Source organism: Dendrobium catenatum, unplaced genomic scaffold (genome assembly GCF_001605985.2).
Source record: "Dendrobium catenatum unplaced genomic scaffold, ASM160598v2 fragScaff_scaffold_621, whole genome shotgun sequence".
Classification (NCBI taxonomy): Eukaryota; Viridiplantae; Streptophyta; class Magnoliopsida; order Asparagales; family Orchidaceae; genus Dendrobium; species Dendrobium catenatum.
The window spans coordinates 12142900-12159159 of NW_021319083.1; the positions used below are offsets into that span (position 1 = coordinate 12142900).

The 16260-nt window shown below is 32.4% G+C and overlaps 1 protein-coding gene across 1 annotated transcript in view; it reads right to left on the reverse strand.

Annotated features, from left to right (window-relative positions):
- The window catches only part of LOC110114003 (putative pentatricopeptide repeat-containing protein At1g26500), a 34847-nt gene that overhangs the window by 1260 nt on the left and 17327 nt on the right, over positions 1–16260 (reverse strand). Inside the window, exon 2 of the mRNA XM_028694990.1 lies at positions 8498–9376. Within this exon, the coding sequence (XP_028550823.1) occupies positions 8498–9376 (879 nt within the window). The remainder of the gene's footprint in view (positions 1–8497; positions 9377–16260) is intronic.

Genomic DNA, 16260 nt, shown 5'->3' on the forward strand with positions numbered 1-16260 from the left:
ATATATATATATATATATATATATATATGTAATTTAATTTAATTCCATTTCATTAAATCCCCTCACTCCAACTGCTCGCTTAGAATGAAAGAAGAAGGAAAAGAGGAGAAGAGGAGAGAGAATATAAGGAAAAGAATTCGAAGGCCGTGGTGGGAGATTCATCCATCCGACCAATTAGAAGATTTATTCTACTTAAGGTAGGCTTCCAATACCCAATTTCAATTCTGATAATTCTGTGAAAAATTTTGAAGTAAAATGTGTTTCTAATGAGAATAATAAACTTTCCACCATTCTTTTTCTAGAATACAGTAGAGTACCCGATTGTGGTCATTTTAATTGTAATAAGTCAAATTTGCACCAGTTAGATTTCTCTGTGCAAATTATCAAACTAATTTATGTTGAAAATGAACATTCTGGCATTAGCTACAATTCATTAAAAGTCTTAAAATGATATTTTCAAAGTTCTTTATGAATATTTTTTTCAAGTGATAAACATCAAGCAAATTTTACATGCATTAACTGTAGAATGTCGTACATGTGCCAACACAGATGCAATCATATCCATGTTCTATGTTCTGTATAGCTGTCACTTATGCTAAATTCTACATGTGCCTGTCATGACATATGGAGGAGATTCTAAAATAAAAATCTTAAGTACACTATAAGTTATGTTATATGGGCTTGTATATCTACTATGTTCTATACTTTTTTTGGCCCCTCAGTCAAGTATTGATATAGGAAGGCATTTTTGTTTCTGACCCCATCTCTCAAGTGCATATGTGAGAGGTTTAAATGATGCATAAGTGAAAGTGGAGTTATAAGCGAATATCAGAACATGTGCATTTCACACATGTATATACCGTGCAAATAAGTGAATGAGTAATATATGTTAATCTTCGTTTGAAACCTCTGTATCTGGTATACTTTTGTTTTTTATTTTGATGAATAAGTTCAATCAACACCCAAGTTTTGTATTAGGATATGTTTATGATGTTAGTCCAAATTCTGGAATACTATTTTGAGTACTTGTCACTCATGTCACCCTTATAATATAGTGTTACAAAACATTAATGTTTTGGGGCATACATGTTCCTAAAAAGAGATTGAAGATAATTTTTGTTGCAATGATAACTGTCATTAAGTGTTATATAATTCTTATACTTAAAAAATGTAAAGGTGAATTGATTTCTGTTATAGGAGTTGGGATAGCCTGCTAAGCATATAAATTGCTCACTTTATACATTCAATGGAATTTTAGGAAAAGGAAAAAAGTTCAGCCAACTAAAGGACACTAAGAAAATAACTAGGTTTTAGCTCTGCTGTGAGGTATTTTGTAACCTAGTTATTTTCTTTTAATATATAAAATGAACTTAGACTGGGTTATTTAAACATGATTCTTTTGAATAATAATTTTTTATATTATTTCAATTAATTCAGATTATTTAGTCAACTCTGGTATGTGTGATATTATGGTTGAGGTGATTATATTTGGGATTTAATTCTTCCATTAAATTTTCGAGTTTGACAATTAAGGCACTCAAATGCTGAAGAAACAATCTATGATCGAGGGAATCAATATAGGTCGAGCACTACGGATTTGTTTTGAATTTTCTTCATACTTATGAAGTATGTCATTCTTAAAATCTATAAATAGGCCTCCACTCATTACATAAAAGAGGACAACTGGGATAGAGATTCAAAAGAGCTTGAAGGATTTCGGAGCTTTGCTCAAGCAACATTTTCAATGAGTCCTCACCGCCTAGTCGTCGTTGTTGGATCTCTACCCGATCATTGCAACCGGATCTCCGCCTGGGCACTTCCGCCTGATCTTCAACCAGTCTGTGAAACCCCTTAAGTAAAAATAAGCTAAATTCTTAAAATCGAGACACCTTTGGTGTAATGGTCCAAAATTTCATTAAGAAACTCTATAATTAAGCATACTCATCTCGGAAAAATCTTGGGTTGGGTGACCTCCTGGGAAATTACACCAACAGGACAAAACCTTGAGGCCTTTAAGCCAAAATGGACAATATCTCGATAGTTAAGAGTTTGGGCTGTTAAAAATTGTATCAGAGCAATGCATCAGCTAGAAAATGGGAACTAAATGTTATACAAGACAAAGTAATATGTCATGGGAGCCCCCTCTTGAACTCTATATGAGATAAAGTGTTACATGGTAGGAGTCACCACTTGAACTTGTAAATGTCACCTCCAGAATTCTATTTGTCTAGTAGATGATTATGGGATAAAGATGTTGACGAGGATGTTAGTTACTTAGGTGGGGGAGATTTCCCCTTAAGTTAAATGAAGCTAAACTCTTAAATATCGAGACATATTTTGGTGTAATAGTAGAAATTTCATTAAGAAACTCCGCATTTAAGCAACTCATATAGGAGAAATCTTGGAATGAGAGACCTCCTGGGAAGTTATACCAACAGAACAAAATTGTGAGACACTTAGGCCAAAGCAGATAATATCTTGATCTACTACATATGCCAAAGAGTTTGGGCTACTACATAGTCGATCGCCACCAAAACTCTACCCGATCGATCGGCACTAGACCTCCAATTAGTAACTGCAACCACCAGATCTCCGCTTGGTGGATTGTCTGTAACACTTGTCATTTTAGAACTTAGGTAATAAAGTGAATTTTAATTAAGTTTTTTTATTTAAGTCATATGATGCTAAATTAACTCAAGAAAATTTCAAATTTTGATCTAGCAAGGAGAGAATGTAAGTAACCAAAATGTTCAACGAAGGGTAGCAACACTGGGGACACCGGTGCTGTAACATTGAGCTCTTTGTTTGGGGCCGGTTTTTGGGAGGCGCTATAATGCTTGGAGGCAGTGCCACGATGCCCAGCTCACTATTGATGATATTATGGGAGAATCTGAAAGATTCTCTGGGAGCATTGCTATGTTGGGATGGTGAGTGCTACAATGCTGAGTTAAAACTTAAAATGAGTGTTTTTAAAATAATAAATATCTTAATCCATTTGCCTAACCCCTCACCACCTTCTAGCCATGCTTGTTAGAGAAGAGGAGAGGAGGAGAAAGAGAGGAGAGAGGCTAGAGCTCGAAAATCGTCTGTTAAGCTAGTTAAGAAAAATGTTAGGCTAGAGGTAGACAACCTATAATCTATTTCTGATTTCAATTCTGATATTTCTATAAAAATGTATGCTTAAAAAGTGTTTTTCTAAAATTTGGGAAAAGTTTCACAGTGTAACTTTTAGTATAACGCTTTGCACTCTATTCTAAACGAGTTGACTATAAGAATGCAAATTTTCATCGGTTGATTTACTATGTATAAATTTTTTAAAATTCTAAAAAAATGTGCCACTTTTGAACCTTTGTGCAATTGACAAATTATGTTAAATTGTCATTTTATACAATCTCACTGAATTTAGTAACATTCTGAAATATTTGAGTAGCTAATTGAAATTTGGGGGATTTTGTAAACCTATATGACTTGAGCAAACACTCAACTTTAATTCTTTAGTTATTTACTTCATGTGCATCATTATGCATTTCATGACATTCTAAAATTTTATTATGACAAAAAGCTCACTGTGAATTCTGTGCTTAGGCCTCATTAGAAATTATATATTATTTTGTTCTGTTCTAACCTCTGAATTGGCTCTAAGAGGAAAATATTATGTTATGTTCTAGTTCTTATCTGCATCTGCCTAGAGTAGGTGAGAGGTGATAAAAAGAGAGTTATAAGCATGTATGAATTATATGTATTTTTGCATCTATATTAGCATGTGAGTTTAATTTATCATGTTGCGACGCTCTATAATGTATAAATTATGTTATGTTCTATGTTAGAATAAAAATGTAAACATTTTATATTTTTGTTTATTTTAATTATATGTTGTGAATTGAATTCTATTATGGAGACAAGTTGGCCTACTGAGTTCTTTACTCATACTAATGTTTAAAATATTTAAGGAAAAGGGAAGGACCTTGCTAAGTAGGTTATTTATAATAGAAAGTATGAGTTTTGGGTATGTAAGGTATTTATATTATTTTGTTAGTTCAGAATTTATTTAGATGTTTTGTTGAAATTTTTGTATTTTGAATTATTGCTTTGGATGTTTTGATGAACAAAAATATGAAAAGGAGTTCGTAAAATCTTGATGTACCTTTTATTTTATTTTATTTTTAGTTGATTAGATGGCTCTATAACAAAAAGTGAAATTGGGGTTGTAGAAGTTTATAAGGTAGGTTAAGTTCATACCTTAGGTCCTGGGGCATTACATCGCCACTAGACCTCCACCCGGGCATAGTCACCGAACCTCTGCCCATCCGCCATCACTAGACCTCTGTCCGACCACCACCATCGACTTATGGTCATTGGGACCACCGTGGCCTGACTACTATCATTTGATCATCGCCTCCTGATACAACCCTTCAACCACCATCGCCCAACTACAACTCAACGACTCATTAACCATCGGCGCAACTATCGTTCTTCCGATCACCACTTCTTGACTACAGTCCACTAACCATCATCGCCCGAATATGACCTCTGTCACCCATCGACTACTATCCTCTGACCTTCATCATCTGTCGACTACAGTCCTCGCACAACTGTCACCTGATTATGATCCTCCAGCCACTGTCGCTTAAAAATAGCCCTCTAACAAATAGCCCTCTAACCTTCGTCGCCCGCCAACTACTATCCTCAATCACCATCACGCAACTACGATTCTCTAACCAATGTCGACTGACTATGGTCCTTCCAACCACTAGCACACGACTCAGTCCTTCCTTCCATCGTTAGCTGATCATAGTGTAACATCTACTACAATAGTGCTCGAATTGATGTGAACATGACTTGGTGAGTCATTTATGTTTTAAATTTTTGCATTTCTATTCTACATATGTATGTGAATGTCTCTGTAAGCTTGTAAATGTGTAGATTTTATTTTGGAGTTTGTCTCAAGGGTCTTTATGTATGAAAAATCAAGTAATTAAAATTTTCCTTGGGAATGATGAGCTCTCTTTCTCATATTTAATTTGAGCGTAGCAGCGCTGAGTGGCATAGCGGTGTGGCGTTACGTCTAGTCTGGAGCACTGTAGCATTGTGTCTCTAAGCGTAGTGACATATAGATAGAAGATTTTATAAATACAAAACACAACTCAGAATATTAAAATGCCAAATCATTTCTTCTCTTAGGCAACCGGCTAGAGAGAGAAAGAGAGAAACTTTAGTGAGAGAAAGTAGATTTCAAGCAGCTTCAGGTCATTTTTGTCCATCGGGGTAGTTCGAAAAATTATCTAGATTGAGGTAGGTTACGTTTTGCCCATCACAGTCTCAAATAATTTGGAGTTTTTAAGATTTTTCTGACATTTTAATTAAAATTTTGACGCAAAAGTGGGTATATTCGATCCTCCGATAAAGTTTCATAGTGTAACTTTTGATATGCTGTAGATATCAATATTTTGCACATTATGATTATTTTATTATGAATTTTTACATGGTAATTTTAAAAATATGATATTTTAATGATCTTAAAAAATATTTTGACACCGCAAAAAAAAGTTATGGTGTAATAATAGCTTTGAAATCTAGCTATGAATAATGTATGGTAATTTGATTAAATTATGGAATTATGAAATTTTGTATTTGAGTTTCCCCTAAATTTTTATCTGCGGTATTGCTAGTATGTCAATTTATGAAAATAATGTGATAAATCTAATGTTGTTTATTATATCTAAAAATGTAATTAATTTTATGTTTATACACTTGAAATGTATGAATTACTGAAGTTTTGATGATTTGTTGGAGACTATGTTATGCTATTGATAGGGAGTTGTGAGGGCTTGACATTTTGAATCTAATATATGAATGAGAGCCATAAGGGCCTAGAATTATGAATATCTGAGTGTTATGCACTAGAAGTTATAAGGGACTGAAATATAAATTATGTATAGGTTGGAAGGTATGAGGGCTTGAGAGAAATGAATGTGTTCTTCTCTGAGCAATTGATGTGTTATGATTATTATTCTACTGCTTCAATGTTCTTCCACTTATGAATTGGTGTGATAAATTTATTATTTCTTGTTCAATAGATATCTATTTGTTTTGACCAATCTGTTTAATTTTTTTTATACAAATGAATTTACTTTACTATTTCAATTGCATTACTGTCATTCATTATTAAAGATTGAGTCTCTTGAATATGACATGTTGAGGTATGGTTGCTCATGCCTGCTTTCTATATTTGTTTCAGGTCAAGATAAGGAGAAAGGTTGGGCTGAGTAGAGAAACGTTGTAGGAACTGACTTATGTGTTTGTATAGATATGTTTGGTTAGATGTGCCATGGACTGTTTGTAGATAATTATTTTGATTGTAAATATTTCTGAGATGAATGAAAAAGAGTTTGATGATGAGTATTTATGGGTTTAATTGATGTTTTAATAGCTTTATAGCTTATAAATTATATTGAAAATTCTACAATTCTCTCCAATTAGGTCTTGAAATTTTTGTTCTATCATAATTCAACACATTATGACCTACTATATTTGTGAGATATAACAGGTCAGGTTGAGACATATAGTCCTCCAAGCACTGTAGCATGATTACGGTCCTCCAACCACCATCGTCCATTGATTACGGTCCTCCAACTCTGTTGCTCACCGACTATAGTCCTCTGACCTATAATCTTTTGACTATTATCATCTGACTACGCCAATGTCTATTGGCTTTATCATTTACCATCACTAATAATGTCAATACACGTCATTACTTAATGCACGCCGACAACATTACCTTTGACTCTCAATTCCCACACTTGGATTAATGCTGGATTCCTACGAAAGGGTCTTCCAACTTCAACCACATAATATATTATTTGCATTATATCAATGCCTTCTCCCGAGGAAGCACTTCACTTATAATCATTTTAGCTGGATTAGACCCCGTGATTTTTCCCTTTTTAGATTTTTCCACATAAAAAATTTGATGTCTCTTATAATTCTTGCACTCCATTCTCCTTATTTGTATGTGTGTCGGGTCTCAGTACAAAACTCAGACATTAAACTCTCTATTTCTCTACCGTTGCAAATGTACTCGCGCACAACAATCCTATGTTTGTATGTGAGGATCATGGTCAATGGTACAGATTGACCTAAACAATAAAATTATAAGGAAAAAAAATAATACTCTTATGATTGATTGTATAGCTGGCAAGTTTGGTTGACAGACGTCCAATAGGTAGGAACTATAGGTGAATACAAATTGAAGACTAGTACTCTTGATGAGTATTGGCAAGAATTTCTAGTTGATCGGTGAGAATTTTTTTTTTTTTGGGGAAAATTTTGGGGCATAATCCCATGTATTAAAACAAAAAGGCAATTACAAGTAAAGGTGTAAAAGACCTATAGGAAAAAAAAATAGTAGCAAAATAAAACTCTAGATTAGTAACCAAGTTCTTCAGTCGGTGGCCTTCATGAGTGAGCAACTTTATTAGTCTCTCAGATAAATTTAGTAGCAAAATACTGAGGAGTGTGAGAAAACCCCGTCTCTTGAGAGACTTGAAAAGATTCCGTTCTAGATGGAATAAAGCTTTGGGTAACTTCTGGCTGGGTGAACATGGAGAGTTAATTTATGATCAACGGCACATTGAATCAAATTCAACCACTTATGATGATTTAATCGAAGTGACCTAAATGAATATTGGAGCACAATATATAATAAGAAAAGAAAAAGATGATGGATCAAGATAAAAAAATTTAAATTTATTTTGAGATGAATAAATATAAATAATTTATTTACATTAGCATCTATAAACATCATATACATTTATCAACAAATAAACACTTAATTGGATTAGCCATGATAAGCATTCAGTTAATGAAATGCAAAAATTACTAATTTGAATATTGTTCACATACCTTAGACTCCCTCCAGATAGCTCTCCTCCTCCTCTCCCTCGTAGCCATTCTCTCCCCATACACCAACAAAACATCTCCCAGATCCACCATTCCCACCTCCTTCAATCTCCTTCCCACCTCCTGAAACATCTCCACGCCTTCTTCATTAGAGAAGAGATGCAAGAACTTATTGTAATCAAACCTAGGCACCTCTACGGTGCTCCTCATCGTCCTCTCTGCATATTTGCTTGCCTCCAATGTCTTACCTACCTTCACTAATCCCCCAACAAAAATACTATCAAAGTTCACCAATTCCTCCTTCCCCTTCCTCCCTCTCTTCCCCATATGACCTTGAAGAAGCATGATGTAAGTGTGCATATTTGGCTCTATCTCTCTCCTCAACATCTCTCTAAAAACCTCAGTTGCCTCTGCCGGCCTTTTCATCCTCAGCAATCCCTTCATCAAACCATGGCATAAGCTCAGATCCACCTCTTCTGCTTCTTTGAACATCTTGTAAGCTTCCTTCACTCTTTTTTTGGCCAATAGGCCGTAGATTAAGTAACCAATGGTGGCATTATCGAAATTCATTCCTCTCTTGAGCATTTCGGCAAACAAAATGTATGCATAAGAAACCCTTCCAATCTTGCTAGTCCATTGGATTACAATGCGGTAAGAACTGATCCGCAGATCGATGAATATCCTCTCCCTCATCGATTTAAACAGCCTCATTGCCTCCTGCAATTGATTCGATTTAAACATCGTGATGATGATCTCTTCATACGCATCCACTTCCGGTTCGATTTCTTTCTCCAGCATCAAATTCCAAACCCTAGCCGCCTCCATTAGATCACCTGCCCGGCAAAACCCTATAATAAGAAGCATGTACGTCTCCCTGTTTCCAATAATCGAATCCCGGTGCTTAGCTACTACGTAACGGGCAATATCAACGTGCTTCCTCAAGCAGAGCTCATCTACGACGGAGTTGAGGGCGACAACGGTGGAAAATTGTGGATCGAGGCGGAAGAGGAGAACGCATTTGGAGATCTCGCGAGCATCGGCGAGCGCTCGTGCGGCAATGCGGAGGGATGAAAGAGAGAGGAGGCAACGATCGGTCATGAGAAGGAGGTGGTTCCATAAGAGATCGATGTTGCGGGATTTACCGAAGACGTCGAGGAGTTTGGAGGCGGCGGTGGGGGAGAGAGAGAAGGAGGGGTAGTGGGAGAGGAGGAAGAGGTGGAAGCGGTGAGGTGGGCGCCATGAGAGCGGGAATCGGGTGCATATGTGGAGGAGGAGGGAGTCGAGGAAGGAGGGGCAGGAGGGGAGGGGAAGGCGGAGGAGGTGTGAGTGGAGTTTGGGTTCTGGAGAGAGTTGATGCTGGTAGAGGATGGTGCAGAGGCGGAGAAGAATGGAAGGGTCGATGTGGAAAGTAGCCGGCGCCAGTGATGGCCGAAGGTGGTGGAAGAGGAGCGCCGTTGTTGCAGCGGGGACGGGGCTCCTGAGAGAGAGTGTGTAATATTAAGCTTTTGGAGGTTAGATATGCAGATATCATAAAATTAAGTGGTATGTATATAAATCCCCTAACTTTTATGATGGTTAAATCTTAAAAATTATGCAGCTCTTCTTATTTTGTTAATTGGGAATTTGACTTTCAATTAAGAGGTCCTAAATTTAAGTCTCACTTCTGTGTTGTGTGTGTGGCTAGGTGCTGCCCCTATTTTTTTCAACAAAAAAAAAAAATCTTAAAAATTATTTGATAATATGTGCAATATTTAATTAAATTTAAATAAATTATTTGACAATTTATTCTAAAATTTAAATTTTAAAATAATTAAAAATTCTTTTTATATTTACTTTATTTATGCAAAATTGAAGAATTCAAATATAAGGTTGTTTGACTAAATATTAATTTATTTCAGTTGGATTATAACAATTATCGTATTTAAGCCCATATCAAACTTAAGGGAAGGTTCTATAAGCGGGTGGTTAGACTTGCATTTTTATATGAGATAGAATTTTGATCATTAAAAGAGAATCATAAAATTAAGTGTAATGTTGTAAGATGATGATGGTTAGATGGATGAGTGGCTTTATACTTAGAGATAGGATGTGAAATGAGTATATATGTGAATGGGTTGAGTAGCTCCAGTAGCAGATAATATTAGAGAGAGCTTCATTAGATGATTTGGTCACATAAAATTTTAGCCTTCCAATAATCCAATTAGGAGAGTAGATGCATTATATCTAGCATATATCAAGAAAGGCAGAAGTGTCTCACCCCAACCCAATCAGAATAAATCCCATTGTTTAGCTGTGATAGGAAATTCTTAAGATTTAGTTTTGGAATGTTCATAGTCTCTTCCAATATTCATTTTAAATAAAACTACAAACAACTAAACTACTAAAACATCTAAATAATGAAAATAAACGCATCCACAAAGTTTCTTTTATTTTATCAAAATAAATATATGCACTATAATATATGGCTACATGTAAGAGCTATAAAAAAAAATTTAACTAGTCATGACTGTACAAAATCAAAATAGCAAAATACCTATAAACTCAAAGCTAATCTTGAACTACTTATCATCAAATTCTTTCCCTTTCCCAGACCCTGAAAATCACAAGCAACCAATAGTAAGCTACAACAACTCAGCAGATCACATAAGCCAATCTAAATGTTCAAATTATCTTTTATTAATATTTTTGAATATTTAAAAATAGGTGAATAAATCATTGATTATAATGGGAAAGAAAATCAAAGCATAACAATTATCCAATTTTATTTAAACGATAATACTAAATAGATAAAGTATAAAGCAATTTATATTACATAGCAATTCATATTATATATCAATTCATATCATATATCCCAGTTTTAAATAGAATATCAAAGGATTCTGACCCCTTATATCTCCCTTGTGTGCTTATAGCACGAGATATGCTCATAGGCACCAAAATATGACTTATAACCATCATAACATGTCTTATAAGCATCATAATAAATTCTGGCACATATAAAATCTCAAAAAATTCTAGCCCCTTATAACTCACATTGTATTAGTTAAAGCAAAATTAAATACATGTCAAAATTTCACAGTATTATATAATAGTTGACAAATGAACTTCATATTGAGAAATTTTTCACAATCTCAAAACCTAGCCAAATAACATATGAATGAGTGAAAACACAATTTTAAGATATTTATTGAGCTGCAACGTTATTTTATAGTGTCCGATTAATTTTTGTTCAATTAAAATCGCACAAATTCCACCATATTTGTTATAAAATTTCTAAACAATAATCATGTCTTCTATAACATATAAAAAGTTACGTGATGAAAGTTTATCGTTGTAAAGTTATATGCATTTTTCACTAACGTAAATATAATTTTAATAAAAAAATTAGAAAAATTTCATATTTTTTGAAAACATATATAGATATGCATAATGTGATCCAAATAGGCATTTTTCAGAATATCATTGATCAATCCATAGTCTTTGGGAATTTGTTAAACTTTATTCATAGAAATAATGCTATAGGGTCGACGGTTGAAAATGGCCCTAAGCATCTCAAAATGTGAATTTTCTCTATCTAACGTCTCTCTTTCTCTCTCCTTCATGTCGGCTGCTCGAAGGCAAATGATCGAATTAAATGGAAAAAATAAATATTAAATAAGTTCATATTGGCCTAGCTCTGTGGCGCTCAAATCAAAACACTACAGTGCTAAAAAATCTTTAACAAACCATGAACTGGTGTCGCAATATCACTTTTTGGCGTCTTGGCTGAGTGCAGTACGGCTGCCCTAGAACACTTAGTGGCGTTGCGCTCCAAAAGTGACATTATCCGATTTTGCTGAAATTCACACGCAACAGTTGGGACAAATTCTAAGCGCACCCAATCAATTTCATGCAATAAAACACTTCCAAAGATATGCAAATACTTGAAAACTCAAAAGTTTATAATCTTACCTTTTTCCAATCAAGTTGGAACTAGCGGAACTAAATGTTGAGCTTGTATGTGTCACAAGAAGTATACTTAAGAAGATTTGGTTAGAAAGTATTAAAAATAACTTTTTTATTAGATTTAAATGAGAATTTATCTCTTAATAGAACATAACAGAGAAAAAAGATTCATGAAACATTATTGGGACGCATCTATCTAACTCTTTGGAGAATAGTTTTTTTAGGACGAGAAGAATTAATGTGGCACAAGAAGCCACCTCAAAAAAGAAGATTCGAAGACCTAGGATAACAAGCAAAATTGATGCTCTTAAGTAAAATTTCATTTTTATGTTTGTGACTTAAAAGAGTATTTCTATTTTATGTAAGTTAATTTGCATAAAAGTCTATGATTTATAATATTTTTAGTTATAATTGTATTGTTAAAATATGAAATTTAAATGTTTTAAAATTTGAATATTAAAATTTTTAAAATTTGAATTAATGAATTTTGAAACCTTTGAGGGATCCCAATGAGTGAATATTAGATTGAATTTAAATAAAATTAATGGTTAATAAAAATCAATTTAAGAACTTATTGTCAACCTCCTCAATGAAAGATGTGATTATACTTTTCTATGTGTATAACTACCCATTTGCCCTCTTCAAGTAGGTTAGCCCCATCTTCTCTCTCCATTTAATTTTATTTCTATTTCATGCATTATAAAATAGCTATAAATATTATAAAATGAAGAATTAAAAGTGTTCGTTATTGTGCTTACAAAAAATAGCGTTTAATCCAATAAGTGGAGAATTGGTGGTCGACCCTCACATGAAGAGGTTTGGTGATCTCTATAAACTTTCTATTTTGGTGAGTAGAAATTATATCATATTTATATTTATATTTTTTTGCTATAAACTTATTCTATAGTCATCCCCTGACCATTCCATATCCATTTCTCTGCATTTTACCCACAAAGTTCCATCCAAAATCCCTCCCAAATTTGTCATCTATAACTATACTAAATCTAACTTATTTAGATTATAGCCTTTATTTGACCCATCAAAACCCTTTATATTTTGGTGAAAATCCTTAGTATTATTTTAAGACAATCCTCTTCCGTCTCCAAGTATTTATTTTTAAGATATTCATCTTATGTCTTCAAAGATACAAGAATAGGTCTACTTTTGTTGACCTGAGTTAGATCGATCAGATTTCTAAGTTCACTTCAATTTTTATTAATTTTTGCATATGAGAAACCTTTTTTTTTTAATTTCATTTGAGTCTACATGTGTATATGGGTTGAATTGAGAAGTGAGAAAGTCATATTTTAGAAATTTGCTTGGAACCACTACGATGTTGTGATGGCGGCGTTGTGGCCTTGAGCTTCCTGTTTGGGGATCATATTTAAGGACGTGTAGTGGCATCGTGGCGTTGTGATCTCTATCTAGTAGACCTAAAACACTGGGGCTAAAAGATGTTGTTGTGCAAGTATAAAAATCTAGTTTTTATATAAATATCTAAAATCACCAACTCAAAATGTATTCACCCCCATTCCTTTCATGGATGAAGGGGAGATGAGAGAGAGAGAGAGAGAGAGAGAGAGAGAGAGAGAGAGAGAGAATAAGAAGATATTTTGGAGCCTTCGAGCAATTTTTTCCATTGAGTTTATTTAAGAAATTGTTCAACTCAAGGTAGGTTATGTTTCACCTGCTTTAGATTTTATATTCAACATTTGAATGGACTGATTTAGAATTTTATGTTATTTCCTAAAGTTTGGTAAACTTTTCCCTTATAATTTTTGATATGTTGTAAAATAGAATATTTGAAGCATGTGGATGATAAAAATGCAAAATTTTATTAGTTGGACTCACACACATATATTTTTGGGAAATAAAAATTTTCATATTTTTTTGTTTATGTTAAATGTTTTTATTGGATAAGGATGCGTCAGAGAGATGAGATGAAATAGGAAATGAATTTAATTCTTTTTTTGGGCTGAGAAATTCACGGTGATAGAGTGAAAAGATTATACATCTTAGCGATGCACAAAAATTTAACGCAAAACTAGGTAATTGAAATGATAAAGAAACACCGAATTTTTTATATGAAAATCAATGAAGAAGGGAAAAATTTTGGGAACTTGTCTAGTTGAAATGATTCCACTAATATTTAAGCAGATTATAGTAGTCAAATAGTCTCTTAACTCAGGGTCAATACGAATACAATATGTTGAAGAACTTGCCAAAATTTGGATTGGTATTCTTGAGCTCGAATGAATTACATATGATGCCCTATAATCTAATTTAGAAGAATTAATCTTTTATTATTTAATAAATAACACCAGAACTATCTAATTTTATTTATAAAAAATAAACAACATAAATAATTCTAAAATTCAAAACATATATATGTACATCTATATTTATTTTTAAAAAAAATTATATACACTACTTAGAATTTATACAATCATATTACAACTATTCTATCATGAGTATAAAAGAATAACTAAAATAAAAAGAATCTGAACCTGAAGGAATCTTAATCAATCTCACACTCTTGCTCCCTTTCCCTAACTTAAAATTATTTAACCACATAAAAAGACCTAAAAAGACTTGGTTAGAAAATATTATGAATGACCTTTCTTTATTAGATTTAAATGAGAATTTGACTTTTAATAGGACACAATGGAGAAAAAGGATTCATGTAGCCGACCCCACGAAATAAAGTAGTGGGATAAAGGCTTGATGTTGTTGTTGTTGTATATAATGAGCTAAAAAGCCCAACAAATCACCAAAATTTATAATTGAACTCAACACCAGATAAATAAGCAATATACATGTTAGTAGTCTAATCATAACATTAATATTTTTATGATCATGAATATGTGCAAAAAAAGTAAAGCTCATATATAGTAATAGTAGAATCTATAAATAGTAAAATAGTATGGTACAAAATCTAGTAAATCGGTATCGGTGTCGAATCACTAAAACAATCGTCATATTAGTTCTATTAATAAGTAAAGAAATAGTATAAAGCAGTAAAACCAAAGCATCGGTAAAGACTATCGAAATCATATTAATACAAGAGTGTACACATACTATCTAGATGTTTTATATCATTATTAAAATAATATATTACATGCTTAGTATGTTACAAGCTTAGTATCAGTATAGTGAATCACTAGTATCAAATATTATCGATATTTATATTAGTAGCAGTAATAGTCTAGTGGTAAGAGTAATAAAATAATATAATAATAGTAAATCTGTATAGTAATAATAAATTCATATAATAATAAGAATAATATCTTAATAACATATATTCAATAGTCACATTAAGCAAGAAAGAAGTTCTGACTGTCACGGTGTTTTTTAATAATTAGTAATAGGTAGTCTGTAATCATTAGCTTAGTAAATAGAGTTATCACTCTTTATTCGCCGGCATAATAATTATTTTCTTATAACTCATAATCAGTAACACCTGAATTAGTAGAGGATAACACATAATCATAGTATTTAAAGCAAAGTATGTCGATCCACCATCTTGTACATGTCAATAAGTTTTCAATCACAAAGTCAACAAGTCTTTACTTATCTTTTACACCCACATTATTTCACATTACTATAATAATATTTTAAAGCACATATCCACATTCATTTTCAATGCATTGTAGCAAATAAAGTATAATTGAGTTTAATTCAAAAAGAGTCAAAATATCCTAATGTTAGACAACAGAAAGGCCTATTGGGCAAAAATTCATATTTTTAAAAATTAACCAAATTACTATGACATTATGTAAAACATTATTTTGAAGCTTTAATTGAACTGAAATACTATTTTTAGATGTAAAAATAAATTTCTGAGTTGGCAAAAATTTTAATTTTTTCAAAATCACTCAAAAAAATTTCAAATAAATATTCAAAATATTCATAATCTCAATATTTAAAACATATAAAAATTTATGGATGAAAGTTTTACCAATGCAAAATTATCCTCATTTTTTATAATAAAAACATAAATTTGATTGAAAAATTATTAAAAATATAAAATTATTGAAATCAGAAATATGATAAAAGTTCCTTACATCAAGATGAGTATCTTGACTGATAAATAAAAATCGCTCCGCGAACTCCAAATCTAAGTATTAATTTTCTCTCTCCACACTTTTTCTTTCATTTTTCTCTAACCTAACCTCTATTACCTGAAGAAAAAATCAAAGGATTTAATCATTTAATATTAAGCTAATGGCTTAAGATATTTTTAATATAATAATAATATAATAAATTAAAAATTCATAGAAATCATTTTAGGTCTTAAAACATTATTAAGAAAATATTTTTAAAATAAATTATTTTATTTACAAAATATTGATGAAATCAATTTGTAAAATATATAACTAACGATTTTAAAATCCCACTTGTACTGATAGACGTCAA